We start from the raw sequence: 14602 nt of genomic DNA on the forward strand, positions 1-14602 counted from the left end.
AACGGCCAACTCTTCTGAAAAGGATCCTGCTTGAACGTACTTGACAATGCACATTTCAGCACTTTGAAGTTCTTCGACAGACAAGTCACTCGCTATGCCTCCATTGGTGACGTTTCTGCTCTCTGGCTTCTCTTCCTTCTTGATACGATCACGCAAGACTTGTTTCAATCGCATATAGTAAGCTACAGCTCTTTTAAGGCGGTACCAGTTGGAATAATGTTGCAGTAGCTTGTCAGTTGGCTGTGTTTCGGTGGACGTCGCTGACACCAGTTTTGGCATTTTTACTTCAGGGTCACCATCCATCACTGTTTCAAGTTCTTTGAATGGCTGCTCTGGCCACTTATCTTCAGGAAGCGTCAGGAACTCTGGCCCACGAACCCACATCGACTCATTCAAAAACCTTTCCACCGTTGTGCTTCGTGAGGCTTCATCAGCAGGATTCACCTTTGAAGTAACGTATTTCCACTGGTTCTCGTCGCTGTGTTCAAGAATGTAGCCAATGCGATTTGCTACATAAATATGAAATCTACTTGTTTTGTTCTTGATATAACGAAGAACAGTTGTACTATCGGTCCAGAAAACTGTCGAGTCGACAACTGTTTGGAGTTCTTCTTTCACAACTAAGTCAAGGCGCACTGCTAAAGTCGCAGCAGTGAGCTCCATTCGAGGAATGGTGACACTTTTCAGCGGCGCCACGCGCGCCTTTCCAATGAGAAAAGAGCAGTGGATTTTCCCGTTATCATCCACTTGTCGGAGGTATGATACCGCGCCGTAACCAGCTTGGCTAGCATCTGCGAAGTGATGTATTTGTGTGGATAAGACACGACCAAAATCTCCTGGTTTCATGCACCGCTCTACACTGAAGAGTTCCAGCTGGCAAAGGGAGGAGTGCCACCGAAGCCATTTTTGTTGCAGAGGCATGGGAATAATGTCATCCCAGCCAAGATTCAATGTACATAGTTCTTGAAGGATCAATTTTGGCACCATCAAAACGGGAGCAGCGATTCCCAATGGGTCAAAAAATGAGCTTGTTGCCGAAAGAATCCCACGTCTTGTGAGTGGTTTTGACTGGATTTTCACCTTGAATCTGAACCTATCTTGCTGAAAGTCCCATAGAACGCCGAGTGCACGCTCCGCCGTTGTGTCACACCCCAGCTCGGCTCCTTTCATATTCTCCGTTTTGTCATGGTCTGGTAACGATTCTGTCACTTCTCGATGATTGCTAACGAACTTGGTGAGATTAAATCCCCCCATGGCGCACATTTGCTTGAGTTCGCGGACCAGTGTCACTGCCTTATTTATGCTTTCCACCGACTTCAGACAGTCATCAATATAAAAAGAATATTGTATAGTCTTCGCCGCATCCGGACTGAACGTGTGATTGTCTTGTGCACATTTTTGTAGTGCGAAGTTGGCACAACCCGGAGACGATACACTGCCAAAAATGTGTTTTTTCATGACAAAGTCCTCCAATTCCCTTGTTGTATCACCCTCTGGCCACCATAGGAATCTGTAGAAATTGACGTCGGTTGATGGTACTTGTACCTGATAAAACATTTCTTGAATATCCGCCATAAATGCGACCCGTTCCTTCCTGAACCTGATGAGAACACCGATCAAAGTATTTGACAAATTTGGACCCTGTAGAAGCTGATCATTCAAGGATGTTCCGCCGTACCTTGCCGAACCGTCAAAAACCACTCTTGTTTTCTCGGGCTTAGCCGGGTGCTGAACCGAATGATGGGGAATATACCACATTTTGCCTTCTTCTGGAGGATATGCCATTGACGCTGGCTCGGCGTGACCCTTTTCTAATAGCCCGTTCATGTATTGAGTGTAACGAATGTGGAGGGCTGGGTCTCTTTCCAGTCTCTTTTTGAGACCTATGGCTCGTCTCTCTGCTAGGGCTCTGTTATTTGGAAGCCGAACGCTTTCAGCCTTAAACGGAAGGGCTATTTCATAACTACCGTTCTTCAATTGCACACTCCCTTCTACCTTGGCCTTCCAAAGTTTATCTTCTTGTGACATGTTTTCATACCCCGTCATCGTAGCAGTCTTATCTGTGAAATCATTGTTGAATATTGTGATCATCATTTCTTGTAACTTTTCTGTTTCCAATCGTACTGTGTTCACTTTAACGTCTGCTGCATTGTAACTGACTTCGGACATTACCTTGGGGCCAACCACCGTCCAGCCCAAGCAAGTTTTCAAGGCGTAAGGGCCACCGTTTTGGCTGTGGATTACCTCCCATGGCTCCATTGCTTTCGGGCAGTCGCATCCTATTAATATTCCAATTTTATCCGCCTTTACTTCTGGGATTTCAATTTCTAGATAAGACCACTGTTTCTTCAAACTTGTTCTTGCTACATCTTGGTCTCCAACTGGAATGGTTGGTATCGTATATACTGGTGGTAACGGAAGAGAGTTGTTACCGTTGACATCAGCTACATGTAACCCCGTTACCAGTCGACTTTTAACCGGGCTAGCTGTATGTTCTACTGTGGTAATAGTGAGCAGCGTCTCTTCTCCAGTTTGACCCAACTGACTTCGTAACTCTTCCGTTATGAATGTACTTTGACTGCCGTTATCCAAAAATGCATATGTCTTGACAGGGGCTTTGCCTGAGACGCTTAATTGTACCGGCAAGACTGGTAGAACTGTGCCTGAAGTGACTGCCTTGGTCCCACCACATAATTTGTTTTGTGGAGTACTTGAATTTGGATCGGTACTGACACTGTCATGGTGAGGCGGAAGGGAAGGTCTGGTGACGGGTTTGAATTCCACGTGCAGTAGAGATGGATGCCTTTTGTCACAATGACGACATTGCATTCGCCTTCTACAATGTTTCGATACATGATTTGGACGAAGACAAGCAAAACAAAGTCGTTTCTCCTTTATTTTCTCGATCCTTGCAGATATATCCATCTGAAGTAGAACAGGACATGATTCAATTGTATGACATTCGTCACATGCGTAGCATCGCACGTCTGAATTTGTGGTTGCAGTGTAAAATGTTGATTTGAACGATTTTCCGTGGCTTGATTTTGCATCCATCATTTCTTTCACTCCAAACACTGGGTCGCTGCATATACACACTTGCCGCTCCACAAATTCAACTATATCTCCAAAATCTGACTTCATATTTTGTTGCGAACTTTCAAACACTAGCTGACGCCATTTTTCTTGCAACTGATATGGTAACTTGCCAACGATTTTCTGAAGATTCCTAGGATGATTTACCTCGCTGAGAGCGCCCAGAGATTCCATTGCATTTTTACAGCTTCGAATTAGAATTGAAAAATCTTCCAAACAGTCAACATCCAATGATTTCATCTGCGGCCAAGAGAGAATTTTATCAACATAAGCAGAAGAAATGCGATGCTCGTCGCCATACTTGCGATCCAGTGCCGCCCTGGCATCCTTGTAGCCTCTGTCTGGCTGTAAGTGCATATATCCTTTCACGATTTCATGTGGTTTTCCTGTTACGCTTTGAAGCAAGAAATAAAGTCTTTCGACGTCGTTCTCAGTTTGGGTTTCGATACGGCTTATAAATGAACGGATAAACATAGGGTATTCCATGGGATCACCCTTAAATTTCGTTATTTCGGTCTTCGGTAGGGAACTTCTTCGTTGTTGTCGTAACATAGTTTCTGCCATGTCGTACATTTGCGCACCGCACGTCTTGCTGTGACCAACATCAGAGTGAACAAATTGTGAAGATGTGCCAGGAACCTGAATTTGATGTAAATGAGTTGTTTCATCAGTATTTTCCATTATATCACTCGCAGCGAAATATTTTTCACGGGCATGAATGGCTGCTAATTCTTCTTCAATGTTTAATTGCTCTTGTCGTAATTTTAGACGTAACTCTTCCTCGAGTAGACGCCGTTTTTCTTCAAGAATGCTCGATCGTGCTTCTAGCTCCGCCCTTTTCGCCGTGTCGACGGCTCGCTGATTTTTAATGAAACTTGATGACGAAGACGTTGAAATTTGTGACGCACTATCTTCAGGTTCAATGTCCATTTGTGAAGTCTTGTGTGATGAGATGAGTCTTTTAATGAGGTCGTCTTTCGTTCCTGTTGTTTTTAGTCCCCTTTCTTGCAATAAAATTTTCAACACCTTCTTGGTCTTCGTGTTGTATGCTTCCATCTTCAATTCTCTTATGAAATTTAAGTTACTTTATCTTAAAATCGTCTTATACGACCATATAACTACTAATCTACATTACTTTACTTGTATTGTTTTTAGACTTATGTAGAGTTCGGAGTGTTCGACGTAGGTATCAAAATTTCATTTTACAGAGCACCGAATTTATTGTCTTGTGAAAGTTTAACTCATACAAAACAAGCATGAATTAAAGTATATAACATAAGACAATCTTGCTTGAATTTACTTGAATTGTGCCCGTCTAAAAACAATATCAAAACTAGAACACATAGCCGGAAACTACATCTTTTGAAATAACATTTTTCCTTTCAAATTATTTAACAGACGGAGCACGAGAAATTTAGGTCGTAAAAAGGCGCAACCTGATTCCGTGCTGAAACTAATGCAGCACCGCCTCTTTAATCCTATTTTAAATGCATCAACTGAGATGCTCGAATCTGTCCCTTTATTCCTATGTCACCTACGCACGCAGGCGAGTAGCAAGTTTTTTTCACCTGACACTGATTTACTTAAACCGTAACAACACCGCTGACGTAGTCATCCTGCGCTAGACTGTCTGAAGAAATTACGCAGAGACGGCTGGCGCCATCACCTTTCTACATGTTGGTAGGTACATAGGGCCTAAGAGAGCTGAGGCTTCAGAACGATCTCGCCCTGGATGTGGCCGTATATCCCCTCACAGCAATCGTACTGCCGTTCTTTGTAGGCGAGCGATGTCGACTCGACCGCCCAGCGTCCGTTGTTGATCATCTCGTCGGTGTTGATGGTCTTGCTCTTCAGCACCAGCTCCATCTCCTCGACGTTGTGCGTCCAGGAGCCCAGTTTGAAGGGACAGGTGACGCGGTCCTGTGTGTCGGTCCGCCGGCGCTGGCAGCGCACCGTGAAGCTGACCGGCGGCACGAACACCACTTTGCCGGTCTGGTGGACGATCGCCGGCATCGACAAGAACCAGTTGGACGTCACAGGCACCCGGTCGTAGACGGCCAGGTCCGGTCTCCAGATGTTGACCGCAAATACGCGCGTACTTGTCACATTGCCACCGCTCCAACCCAATCGATTGTCGAGCCACTCATGGTGCAGCCAGGCACCCAGCGTCGCCGTGTTGTCAGCCTCGTGGAAATCCACGTCAACCAGAGTAAGTTCGATGCTGACGCTAATCTGCTCCGATGGGTTGGACACCGGTCTCACCATCAGGTGCCGCATAGGGCTGGTCAGAGAGGGGATGTAGAGCTCCTCATTTGCCCCAGTATCGCTGCTGGCGAGACCGGCCAACGCCACCAGTAGTAGGGAGATGGTCATGCGAGACATATCAGCTCAGATCGCCACGTCAGGCCTCTGTGGACTCAGTCAATCCTCCCAAATGCTGTTCGGTGGTCCTCCTCCAGTCCTCTGTCAGCTCCGACTCCGGATGGCGGCACAGCAGTCAACCAGAGACAGCCCTCGTTCAGCGGCTCTTGACGAACTGCAGGTCAGTTTGTCTTACACACGACTTATATTTGCCTTCAAGATGCAAACACATGTACTTCAAAATCGCTGTGACTTTTCACTGGCCTGGGGTTGTGTAAGCTTTGCGCCAAGGACAGCTCAGTCTTAAATAAACATGGTCACTAGGCCCATTCGGTATTTCAGTCGATATGTTCAACCCGCGCCCTGGTGGGCTCTGTTTATAGGTAACGCGGCCTGGTGTGTGTGTGGGGGGGGGGGGGAGGGACATTTTTTGCCACCCCCTCGTATCTCCGAAACTTCTGGACGGATCCGCAACATTCAAACGAGATTCGAAAGCCCTGTCAAATCTGTTAACAGGAATCCAATTCTATTTAACTCGGGGTCACCGATGACGTCACAGGTCAGGTCAAAGATAAAGTGTTTTGCCGTTCACGAGTCTTCTAGGGAATGCGCCATAACATAGCGCCATTTTTGGAATTTTGGCTTTTATATTTTTTTTTTTGGTGTTCAAAATAAAAATACCTAATAAAAATTTCGAGGAGCAGTTAGTAGCCCTGGTAATTCTACACCTTTTTTTATCTTAAACGTTTTTCTGTATCTTCAAAGCTATAGCCCTGACAGCTCTTCCCGCGAAACCTTTTTTCGGGTCGAAAATGGCAGAACATGACGTCACTCTGACGTCATTTACGGCCAAACTATCATAGTCTTTGGAAAAATGTTTGGTCGCAATGTGTACAATTGATACCCGGGAGGGCACTGAAAGTTTAGTGACGATCGGCGCAGCGGTTCTGGAGATATATCGAAAAGTCTGGGGGGGGGGGGGACAAAAATAGCCCCCATCCGCCTTTTCCAAACAAAGTATGAGTCATTCGACGCGGCTTGAAAAGACGAATTCGTTGGTACGGTACCACTGCAATAGCTCTAGGACCATTTTTGTTGAAATTATTTGCAAAGAAATAAAACCCCAGCTTGGGGTCTTTGGCCTGATTTCTGACCTCGTGTCACCAAAACTATTTTTTATTTTGTCCCTAGATCAAATGCTACCTAACCGTGCTCATAATTTGTCTTTATCTCTATATAAAACTATTTTTGGCAGCTATTTGAACTTCACGACTGTGATGCCGAGGTTTACCTGCAAGAGTCTAGAAAAATCGACCCCATGTGATGTCATCAAGAGGGCTAGGCCCAATTCTTTTTACTTCACAAGATGCCATAGGTATTAAAGGTAGTGTGCCACCTTTGAAAGATTTCCCATCTTATTTTTCCTAGGATAAGAAGCTTCTGTTTTTACCTAATATCGCAAAAAAAAATCAAAAATGGGCCTGGAATAGTGCCTTTTTTGCCTAAAAGTTTTTCGGTTTTTAGATATGTATAACAACTGTAGTGGGCTCACCTGCAAACAGGCGTCGGGCAACAATCGCGAATGCGGCGCACTTGTGACAATAAGCAAAGGTCATTATAGTGTAACGACCATACGACGTACGGGAATGAGTTATCAGCTGTCTAATCGTAGACAACACAATGTCGAGCCTTAAACTGTAAGCCCGTATTGGTATTGTTTCTTTTATTTGGCTGTCGAACACTATTTATGGTTTGAAATATGATTTTATGTAAAATAATTGATATGAAAAAGCCGTCTTATAAGTTATGACCCCATTTCACCACACGCAAGTGGCAGAAATGGCAATGATCAGCTGACGCATTTTTCTTGGCCAAAGTCAGAGCGCGCGGCCCGACGCACCACGCGTATTTGGAAATTCCGACCTCGACGAGCATCAGAAGCTGTAGCGGAATAGAGTGTCTGTCGCTACGATTTAAGTTCGTTCGCGTGCTCGCTGTTAAATGTCCTTCGGGCCGCTGAATATTTGTATTCTTTTCACGCACGAGATGCACAACCGTCACCGAATAGAGGAAGACGCCGAGAGCGAGCACCGAGTTGGGCGATCATATAAAACATTCCTGAAATACAAGAGAAAGCTGGTTTGCGAGATAAAAACACTTCTTCGATTTACATATGAAATAAATTAATATACAACAATAAATGGTGACACTATGAATTTGTAAATGAATTAGAAAGTATATAAGCGGCCGTGGGAACATACGCATAGTTACAGGTCGCGACATCTACCGCGAGTAAATGCAAACGCCGACTCAGCGGCAGTCTAGTGTGGCGCTGTGACCGTGACGGATGGTGAGCAGAGGACTGGAGCGGACAGAAGCTGACTTGTCTAATTCTGTCCAGGTTACATCCTAACCATATCCCAGAAACCTCCCACCACCCGACGCGCGTTTATAGGGCTACCGATGCAACCGGTGACAGCCCGACCACATCATCAGCATCAGCATCAGCATCAGGTGAAGCGCCCGTAAGCAGTCGAGGGGGCGTAGGTGCAGCGCCCACAATGGCTCCCTCCCTAGACACGTCACCTGGCGTCAGCGAACGTGACGTGGCGGTACCGATGCGGCGGCCGGACCGCACGGCCGGACGCAGTTCGTAAAATGGGGATCGGGTCGGCAGCAGGGGTCGGCACGGCGCCACGGTGCTGGGCCAGCCGACGGGGCGCTGGCGATACGGCCACGGGTGGCGCTGGAGTAGCGTCATTTGGCTGCGGCGGTCCGTCAGCTGGAGGTCCGGTTTCGGGGCTGATCGGTCCTCTTGGCGGTGCGACGAAGAGCTCCGGCGCTGAGTGTCGGGCCGCGGCCGCTGTGCGCTGCGGGCGGGCGGCGGTAGGCGGGGGCGGGGCCGGCGCGGCGTAGTCCAGGTGGGCCGGCTTCACCCGATCGAGCGACACCACGTCCGGTCGGCCGCCGCGGTCCACAGTCACCGTCTTTGGCGAGCGCGCTAGGATCCGGTAGGGGCCGTCGTACGGCGGGGCGAGCGGCGGTTTGACCGCGTCGTGCCGGACGAAGACGTGCGTGGCGTCGGTTAGGGCCCTCGGCACGTACGGTCTCGCCGATGTTGAACGGGGCGCCGTTGGCCGCAGTGCTGCCATGGTGTGCTGCAGGCTGGCTGCGAAGGAGGCCGGCGTGGGCGGCGCCGCGGTCGGCGGTGCGATCAGCTCGCCCGGCAGGCGTAGCGGCGTGCCGTACACGAGCTCCGCTGTGCTGCAGCCGATGTCCTGCTTGAGTGTCGAGCGGATGCCGAGCAGGACGACCGGGAGGGCCTCCGTCCAGCGGGCGGGAGCGGCGGCGCGCAGCGCGGCCTTGATCTGCCGATGTAGGCGTTCCACCATGCCGTTGCTCTGTGGGTGGTACGCCGTGGTCCGGCGCCGGGAGCAGCCGAGCAGGGCGGACAGCTCAGCCCAGAGCGCCGACTCAAACTGGCTGCCGCGGTCAGTGGTGATTTCTGCCGGAACACCGAACCGAGCGATCCAACCAGAGATGAGCGCACGGGCTACCTCCCGAGCCGTGATGCCGCGGAGAGGGATAGCCTCCGGCCACCGGCTGTATCTGTCCACCACCGTCAGGAGGTAGGCGTAGCCCTCGGACGGCGGCAGGGGTCCGACCAGGTCGGCGTGCACGTGACGAAACCTGTCGGCAGGGGGAGGGAAGGGGGCGGGCGGAGCCGAGGTGTGCCGGTGGATCTTGTTTCGCTGGCACGGGACGCAGCTGCGGGCCCAGAGGGCGGCGTCCTTCTTCACTGATGGCCAGACGAACCGCCGGGTGACGAGCTCGACTGTTGCGCGCACGCCCGGGTGTGCCAGTTCGTGGACGTGCCGGAAGTACGCCCGTCGGAGCGGCGCCGGAATCCACGGTCGGGGCGCAGCCTGCGACTCGTCGACCACCAAGGTGCGGCCGCTGGGGAGGCGAGCGTCGCGCAGCTGCAGTCCGTGCTCAGTTGAGCGGAAGCGGACCAGCTCCTCGTCCTCCTGCTGACAGGCGGCTAGCGCGTCGAAGTCGTCGACAGGCGGGCTGGGGCTGTTCAGCAGGCAGATGGTGGCTCGGGAGAGCGCGTCCGCTGCGGCGTTGTCGATACCGGGGACGTGTCTGACGTCAGAGGTGAACTGCAGGATGTAGTCGAGCTGCCGCGACTCGCGCGGTGAGTGGCCGTCCGAGGCAGAGCCTATTTTAAGGGAATTTGACTGGGGGGGCAACCTGGAAAATTGTCTTTAATAATCCATTAACCCTCGCCCGTATTGGTGTTTCCAGTAGCGAGCGTATAGGGGGGGGGGAGGGGTCCGTTGGACCCTCCCCCTTGCCGTTTCGCCCCTGATCGAGCTAGAGCTTCGCGGAAAAAACGACCGTGTTGCCCGTGATAAAAGGAAGCCGATTATACCCAATTTTAAGGTCCTAGGTCATCGGTTGACCTTCCAGGTCAGGTCATTGACCCAAAAGTCGGGAAAATCGGGACCTGTTAGAGCGTCGTAAAGAGTGGCTGCTATGGTTTTTCGGGGTGCTGATCACGAATATCATGTTAGTTATGATCATAGATGATGTCTTCATGCATTTAGGCCAGGTCAGGTCAGGTCAGGTCAACCAGTAAGGGTTTTGCCGGGTATTCGTAGTAGGTGGCAACCGCCTCTGACAGCTTCGTAACATGTTACGAAGGCACCAAAACTACTTCGTAAATGGTCAAATGGTTGCTTAATTCGAATTCAGCTCCAAAAACTAGCCTAGAAAGTAGAAACATATAAAACTCGAAAATGTGAACCGAGGTCATCAAAGGTAAATGATCTGACCTGACCTTCCGGTGATCTTGACACCCACCCTAATATGCATGGGAGCTGCATCATATCCCATGTTTGAACGTTTGAAACCACGAAAAGACTGCAAACGCGCGGCTAATGCGAGGCGACATACGCCGAATCGCGACCTCGGCCAAACATGGTGCCATGGTGCTAGGCCGCCGGTGCATCTGAAAGAACTGTGGTGCCCCTGATAAGCCTGAAGTTCCAACGACAGGCCCGTGGTGCCCCTGACAGGCCCATGATGCCTTTGCGAGGCCGGTGGTGTCCACGTGAGGCCGGTGGTGCCCCTGGGCCCTCACTGAAAACAATTTAACCCAAGGCTGGCGAGTAAACCGGTGTTTTACGGGTACCCCTATCCGCAACCATTTTTAACCACCCTCCCAGGAGTAGTGCTAGGTCCCATTGCGGTGTAGTCGTACTTGCTCTGACCGGATATAACCGCTGTCAGCGAACAAGTCCGCTGAGAGCAGGGACGACTACACTGCAATGGGACCTTACTGTACTCCTGGGAGGGTGGTTAAAAATGGTTGCGGATAGGGGTACCTGCAAAACACCGGTTTACTCGCGGGCCTTGGGTTAAATTGTTTTCAGTGCTGACAGGACTGTGGTGCTCCTGACAAGCCTGGAGTGTCCCCGACAGGCACGTGGTGCCACTAACAGGCCCAAGGTGTCCCAGTCCCTGCGAGGCCGGTGGTGTCCCTGCCAGGCATGTGGTGTCCATACTAGGCCTCTGGTGCCCCTGACAGGTCCGTGGCGCCCTTGCTAGGCCTATGGTGCCTCTGGCAGGCCTATGGTGCCCCTGGCGGGCCTGTGGTGGTACCCCTGACAGGCCCAAGGTGGTGCCCCTGCGAGGCCGGTGGGGCCCCTGGCAGGTCTGTGGTGCCCCTGGCAGACCTATGGTGCTCGTGCTAGGTTGATGGTGCTCCCAACAGGCCTGTGGTGCCCCTGACAGGCCGGTGGTGCCCCTGGCAGGCCTGTGGTGTCCCCGGGCCCCAAGAGGGTGGGGGGTCATGGCCCATATGACCCACCCTTAGATACACCACTGGTCATTACTTACAGACTGACTCATTTGACATCCATTGCAAAACAAGTCATAGTACAGGGTGATTTTTTTTTACTTGTTAAAAAGTAATGAGGTTTAACGGCGCTAAAATGCAAATATATATTGTAAAATTATATACCAGCATGACGAGCATTCTGGGACATTTTGATTTCATGCAGACACGATGTGAAGGAACGTCCATCGTGTATTTTACTTGTGCTTGAAGTTACCCCCTCTCTCACCAACACGAATCAGCCCGCCTGAGCACGTGTTGAACAGCACCATGGACTCTCATGCTCATTAGGCGGACTGAAAAGGCTCCTATCACCCATTTTCAGCTCTGCCAGATATTTCCAATGTTTTCTTAGTTATATCTGCCATACCTGGGTCCAAAAACTAGAAGTCTAGAAAGGGCAGGTCGAGGATTTTGCTACTGGCGGCCCTGGTGGTGTCTGATTCGCTGTTTTTGTTTCTCCCTGAAGGCTGATTCTTCAGAGGCTGCACATACGCCAGATGGACCGTTTGAAGGTTATTCATGACTACAAGCTTGTTCGTGCATTATTTAACGTCTTTCTGAGGTATCTCCGTGATGATCGTATGCTTCGAACTGCCTCAATGCTTCAAAATCATCGTTTTGTGTCGTTCCTTACTGAACGGCGGTGGACCATGCGTGCCCGATTGGTGGGACATATTCAGGCTCCATTGGGGCCGAGGCCGTCGGTTAAAAGGGACAAATCATGACACCATACAAAATGTCCCAGATTTATCTATCACGTGCATTGCTTTTTTGCACAAAATTTTTCGATTTAGGGACCACCATTGACGTTTACTTTTTAACAGTTAAAAAAAATCACCCTGTAGTTACGTAGTATGTTTGTCACCCTGTTCCTTTATGCCCATTTTTATAGTGGGCAAATCTCGACGACTAGGGGGGCAATTCTGTTGAGTGCGGGGGCATTTGCCCCCCCAGTTAACATGTTAAAATAGGCCCTGGTCCGAGGCGGAGGCGATGGCGTGCGTCAGCGGCTTGTGATCGGTGAAGATCACCAGCTGGCGGCCCTCCACGGCGTGCCTGAAGTGCTTGATGGCCAGGTAGACGGCCAGCAGCTCCCTGCCGAAGGTGCTATACCTTGTTTCTGGCTTCCTCAGGCCGCGGGAGAAGAAGCCGAGCGGCTGCCAGGCACCGGACACGAACTGCTGCAGGACAGCTCCCACGCCTGTGTCTGAGGCGTCCGCCTGGATGCTGATAGGCGCGCTGGGCACTTGGTGGGTGAGCAGTACAGCAGAGGAGACCGCATCCTTGCTCTGCTGGAAGGCCTTGGAGGCCTCCTCCGTCCACACCAGGGGGCGGTCCTGTCGTGAGGTGGACTTGAGAGTGAGCAGGCTGTACAGTGGCTGCAGGTGGTCAGCTGCTCGACGCAGGAAGCGATGGTAGAAAGTCACCATGCCAATGTACTTCCTCAGCTGCTTCTCAGTCTGGGGAGTGGGGAAGTTGGTGATCTCTCTGACTTTGGTGGGGCGGGGCGAGATGCCAGCTGCAGAGACGTGGTGGCCGAGGAAGTCGAGCTCAGCCACTCCAAGCAGACACTTGGACCTGTTGACCTTGATGCCGTACTGGGAGAGGCGTGAGAAGACTGCGTGGAGGTGCTCTTGGTGGAGAGATGCAGTCTCGCTGGCGACCAGGATATCGTCCACATAGGCAAAGCAGCCAGTCAGGTCCCGGAATATCTCATCCATCAGGCGTTGGCAGGTCTGGGCAGCGTTCCTGAGACCGAACGGCATCATTTGTGCTTCAAAGAGGCCGAATGGAGTAGTGAGGGCTGTTTTGGGGATATCGGATGGTTCGACAGGAATTTGATGGAAGGCGCGCTTGAGGACCAGCCTGGTCAGTACCGTCTGTGCGGAGACTACAGACGCCTTAACAAGGTAACAATTCCTGACCCCTGGATGCCTGCTGGTGTCTCGGCTGGTTGACTGGCTGCCGATGCCACCACAGCTCCAGAAGGCAGGCGCAGAGTGCCAGCTGCCATATCGATGGACAGCTGGTGGTGCTGCAGGAAGTCGGCCCCCAAGATGGCTGTGGTGGTGTCTGCTACGATGAATGTCCAGGGGAACTTGTGTCCCCCCAGCTCCAGCTGGATCCTGGCCTGGCCATGTGTGGTGATGGAGGACCCGTTGGCAGCTCTGAGGCTGGGTCCTGTAGCCGGTTCCAGGCTGGAGCTGGCAGGAACACTGGCTGGCGGCAGGATGCTCACCTGGGCGCCTGTGTCGACCATCAGGGTGAGCGAGCCGTCGCTCACATGGAGGAGGCGCGCCAGTTGTGGCCGGCCCGAGGGATCAGGCGCTGCTCCCTTCAGGCCTGGCCGTTTCCCTGCTGGGCTGGTGTCCACGAGCATGGCTCTGCACACTTACGTGCTGCTGCCCCGAACCGCTGGTGGAAGTAGCAGAGTTGACTCTGTTGGCGGGATCTCTGGGCTGATGGCGACCTCGTCCTGAATTGACGGCTGTTGGAGCGGCCTCTGTGGTGCCGCCGGTCATGCCGCATGGCCTCCATGTCTGTTCTCATCTGGCCGACTGCAGCTGTGAGGGCAGCGACTGACGCTGTCAGCTGATCCAGAGCTGACTGGTTGGGCACAGGGAGCTGGGGCTGCTGAACCGTGCAGACGCTGGGCGCTGGAGCGGCAGCAGCATTCGCCTCCATAAATCTGTCTGCTGCACTGGCCAGGTCGGCCAGCGGGATATCTTCTGGCAGCAGGGAGAGCGCGGCACGGGCTGACTGGGGGAGGCGCTGCTTATACAATGTCCTCAGTAGCCCATTGTCAGCAGGAGCTACCCCTGCCATGGCCAGCTCCCCTTGCATGCGGCGTAGGAGCTCGGACGGCCGCTGGTCTCCCAGCTGCTGGTGGCGGAGGAGCGCCTCCAGTCTTGATGCTCGTGACTGGGCCAGACGGTCTCGCAGGGCGGTGGTGAGGGCCGTGTAGGAGGGCGACGGGCTGCTGATTACATCTCGCACTTGGATGGCGACCTCGGTGGGGAGGTTCACCACCAGCACCTGGTAGCGGGTGAGGTCGTCGGTGATTCCGGCCACCCCCAGCGCGCACTCGACCTGCGACAACCACAGCTCCGTTTCCTCCATGGAGAATGGTGGCAGCCGCAGGGAGGCGACCGGCCGGCTGGCCGTGGCCAGCGCTGGTGCTGGTGGCGGTGGAGCGGCGGCGGCTCCGGCCGCGGACGCGTCTGTTGGGCCGTTCTCGTCGGG

General features: G+C 52.1%; 1 protein-coding gene across 1 annotated transcript; it reads right to left on the reverse strand.

The window, feature by feature from the left end:
* Positions 1 to 4788: 4788 nt before the first annotated feature.
* Positions 4789 to 5475, reverse strand: LOC122365577 (acetylcholine receptor subunit alpha-type acr-16-like). Its single transcript, XM_043336908.1, has one exon. The coding sequence runs from the start codon at positions 5473 to 5475 to the stop codon at positions 4789 to 4791; it is 687 nt and encodes a 228-aa protein (XP_043192843.1).
* Positions 5476 to 14602: the final 9127 nt, after the last annotated feature.

This window comes from Amphibalanus amphitrite, unplaced genomic scaffold, assembly GCF_019059575.1.
Source record: "Amphibalanus amphitrite isolate SeventyFive unplaced genomic scaffold, NRLGWU_Aamphi_draft 000749F_arrow, whole genome shotgun sequence".
Classification (NCBI taxonomy): Eukaryota; Metazoa; Arthropoda; class Thecostraca; order Balanomorpha; family Balanidae; genus Amphibalanus; species Amphibalanus amphitrite.

Bases quoted from the DNA above. Each gene is read 5' to 3' on its own strand.
- LOC122365577 (XM_043336908.1), bottom strand. From the start codon at position 5,475: ATGTCTCGCATGACCATCTCCCTACTACTGGTGGCGTTGGCCGGTCTC.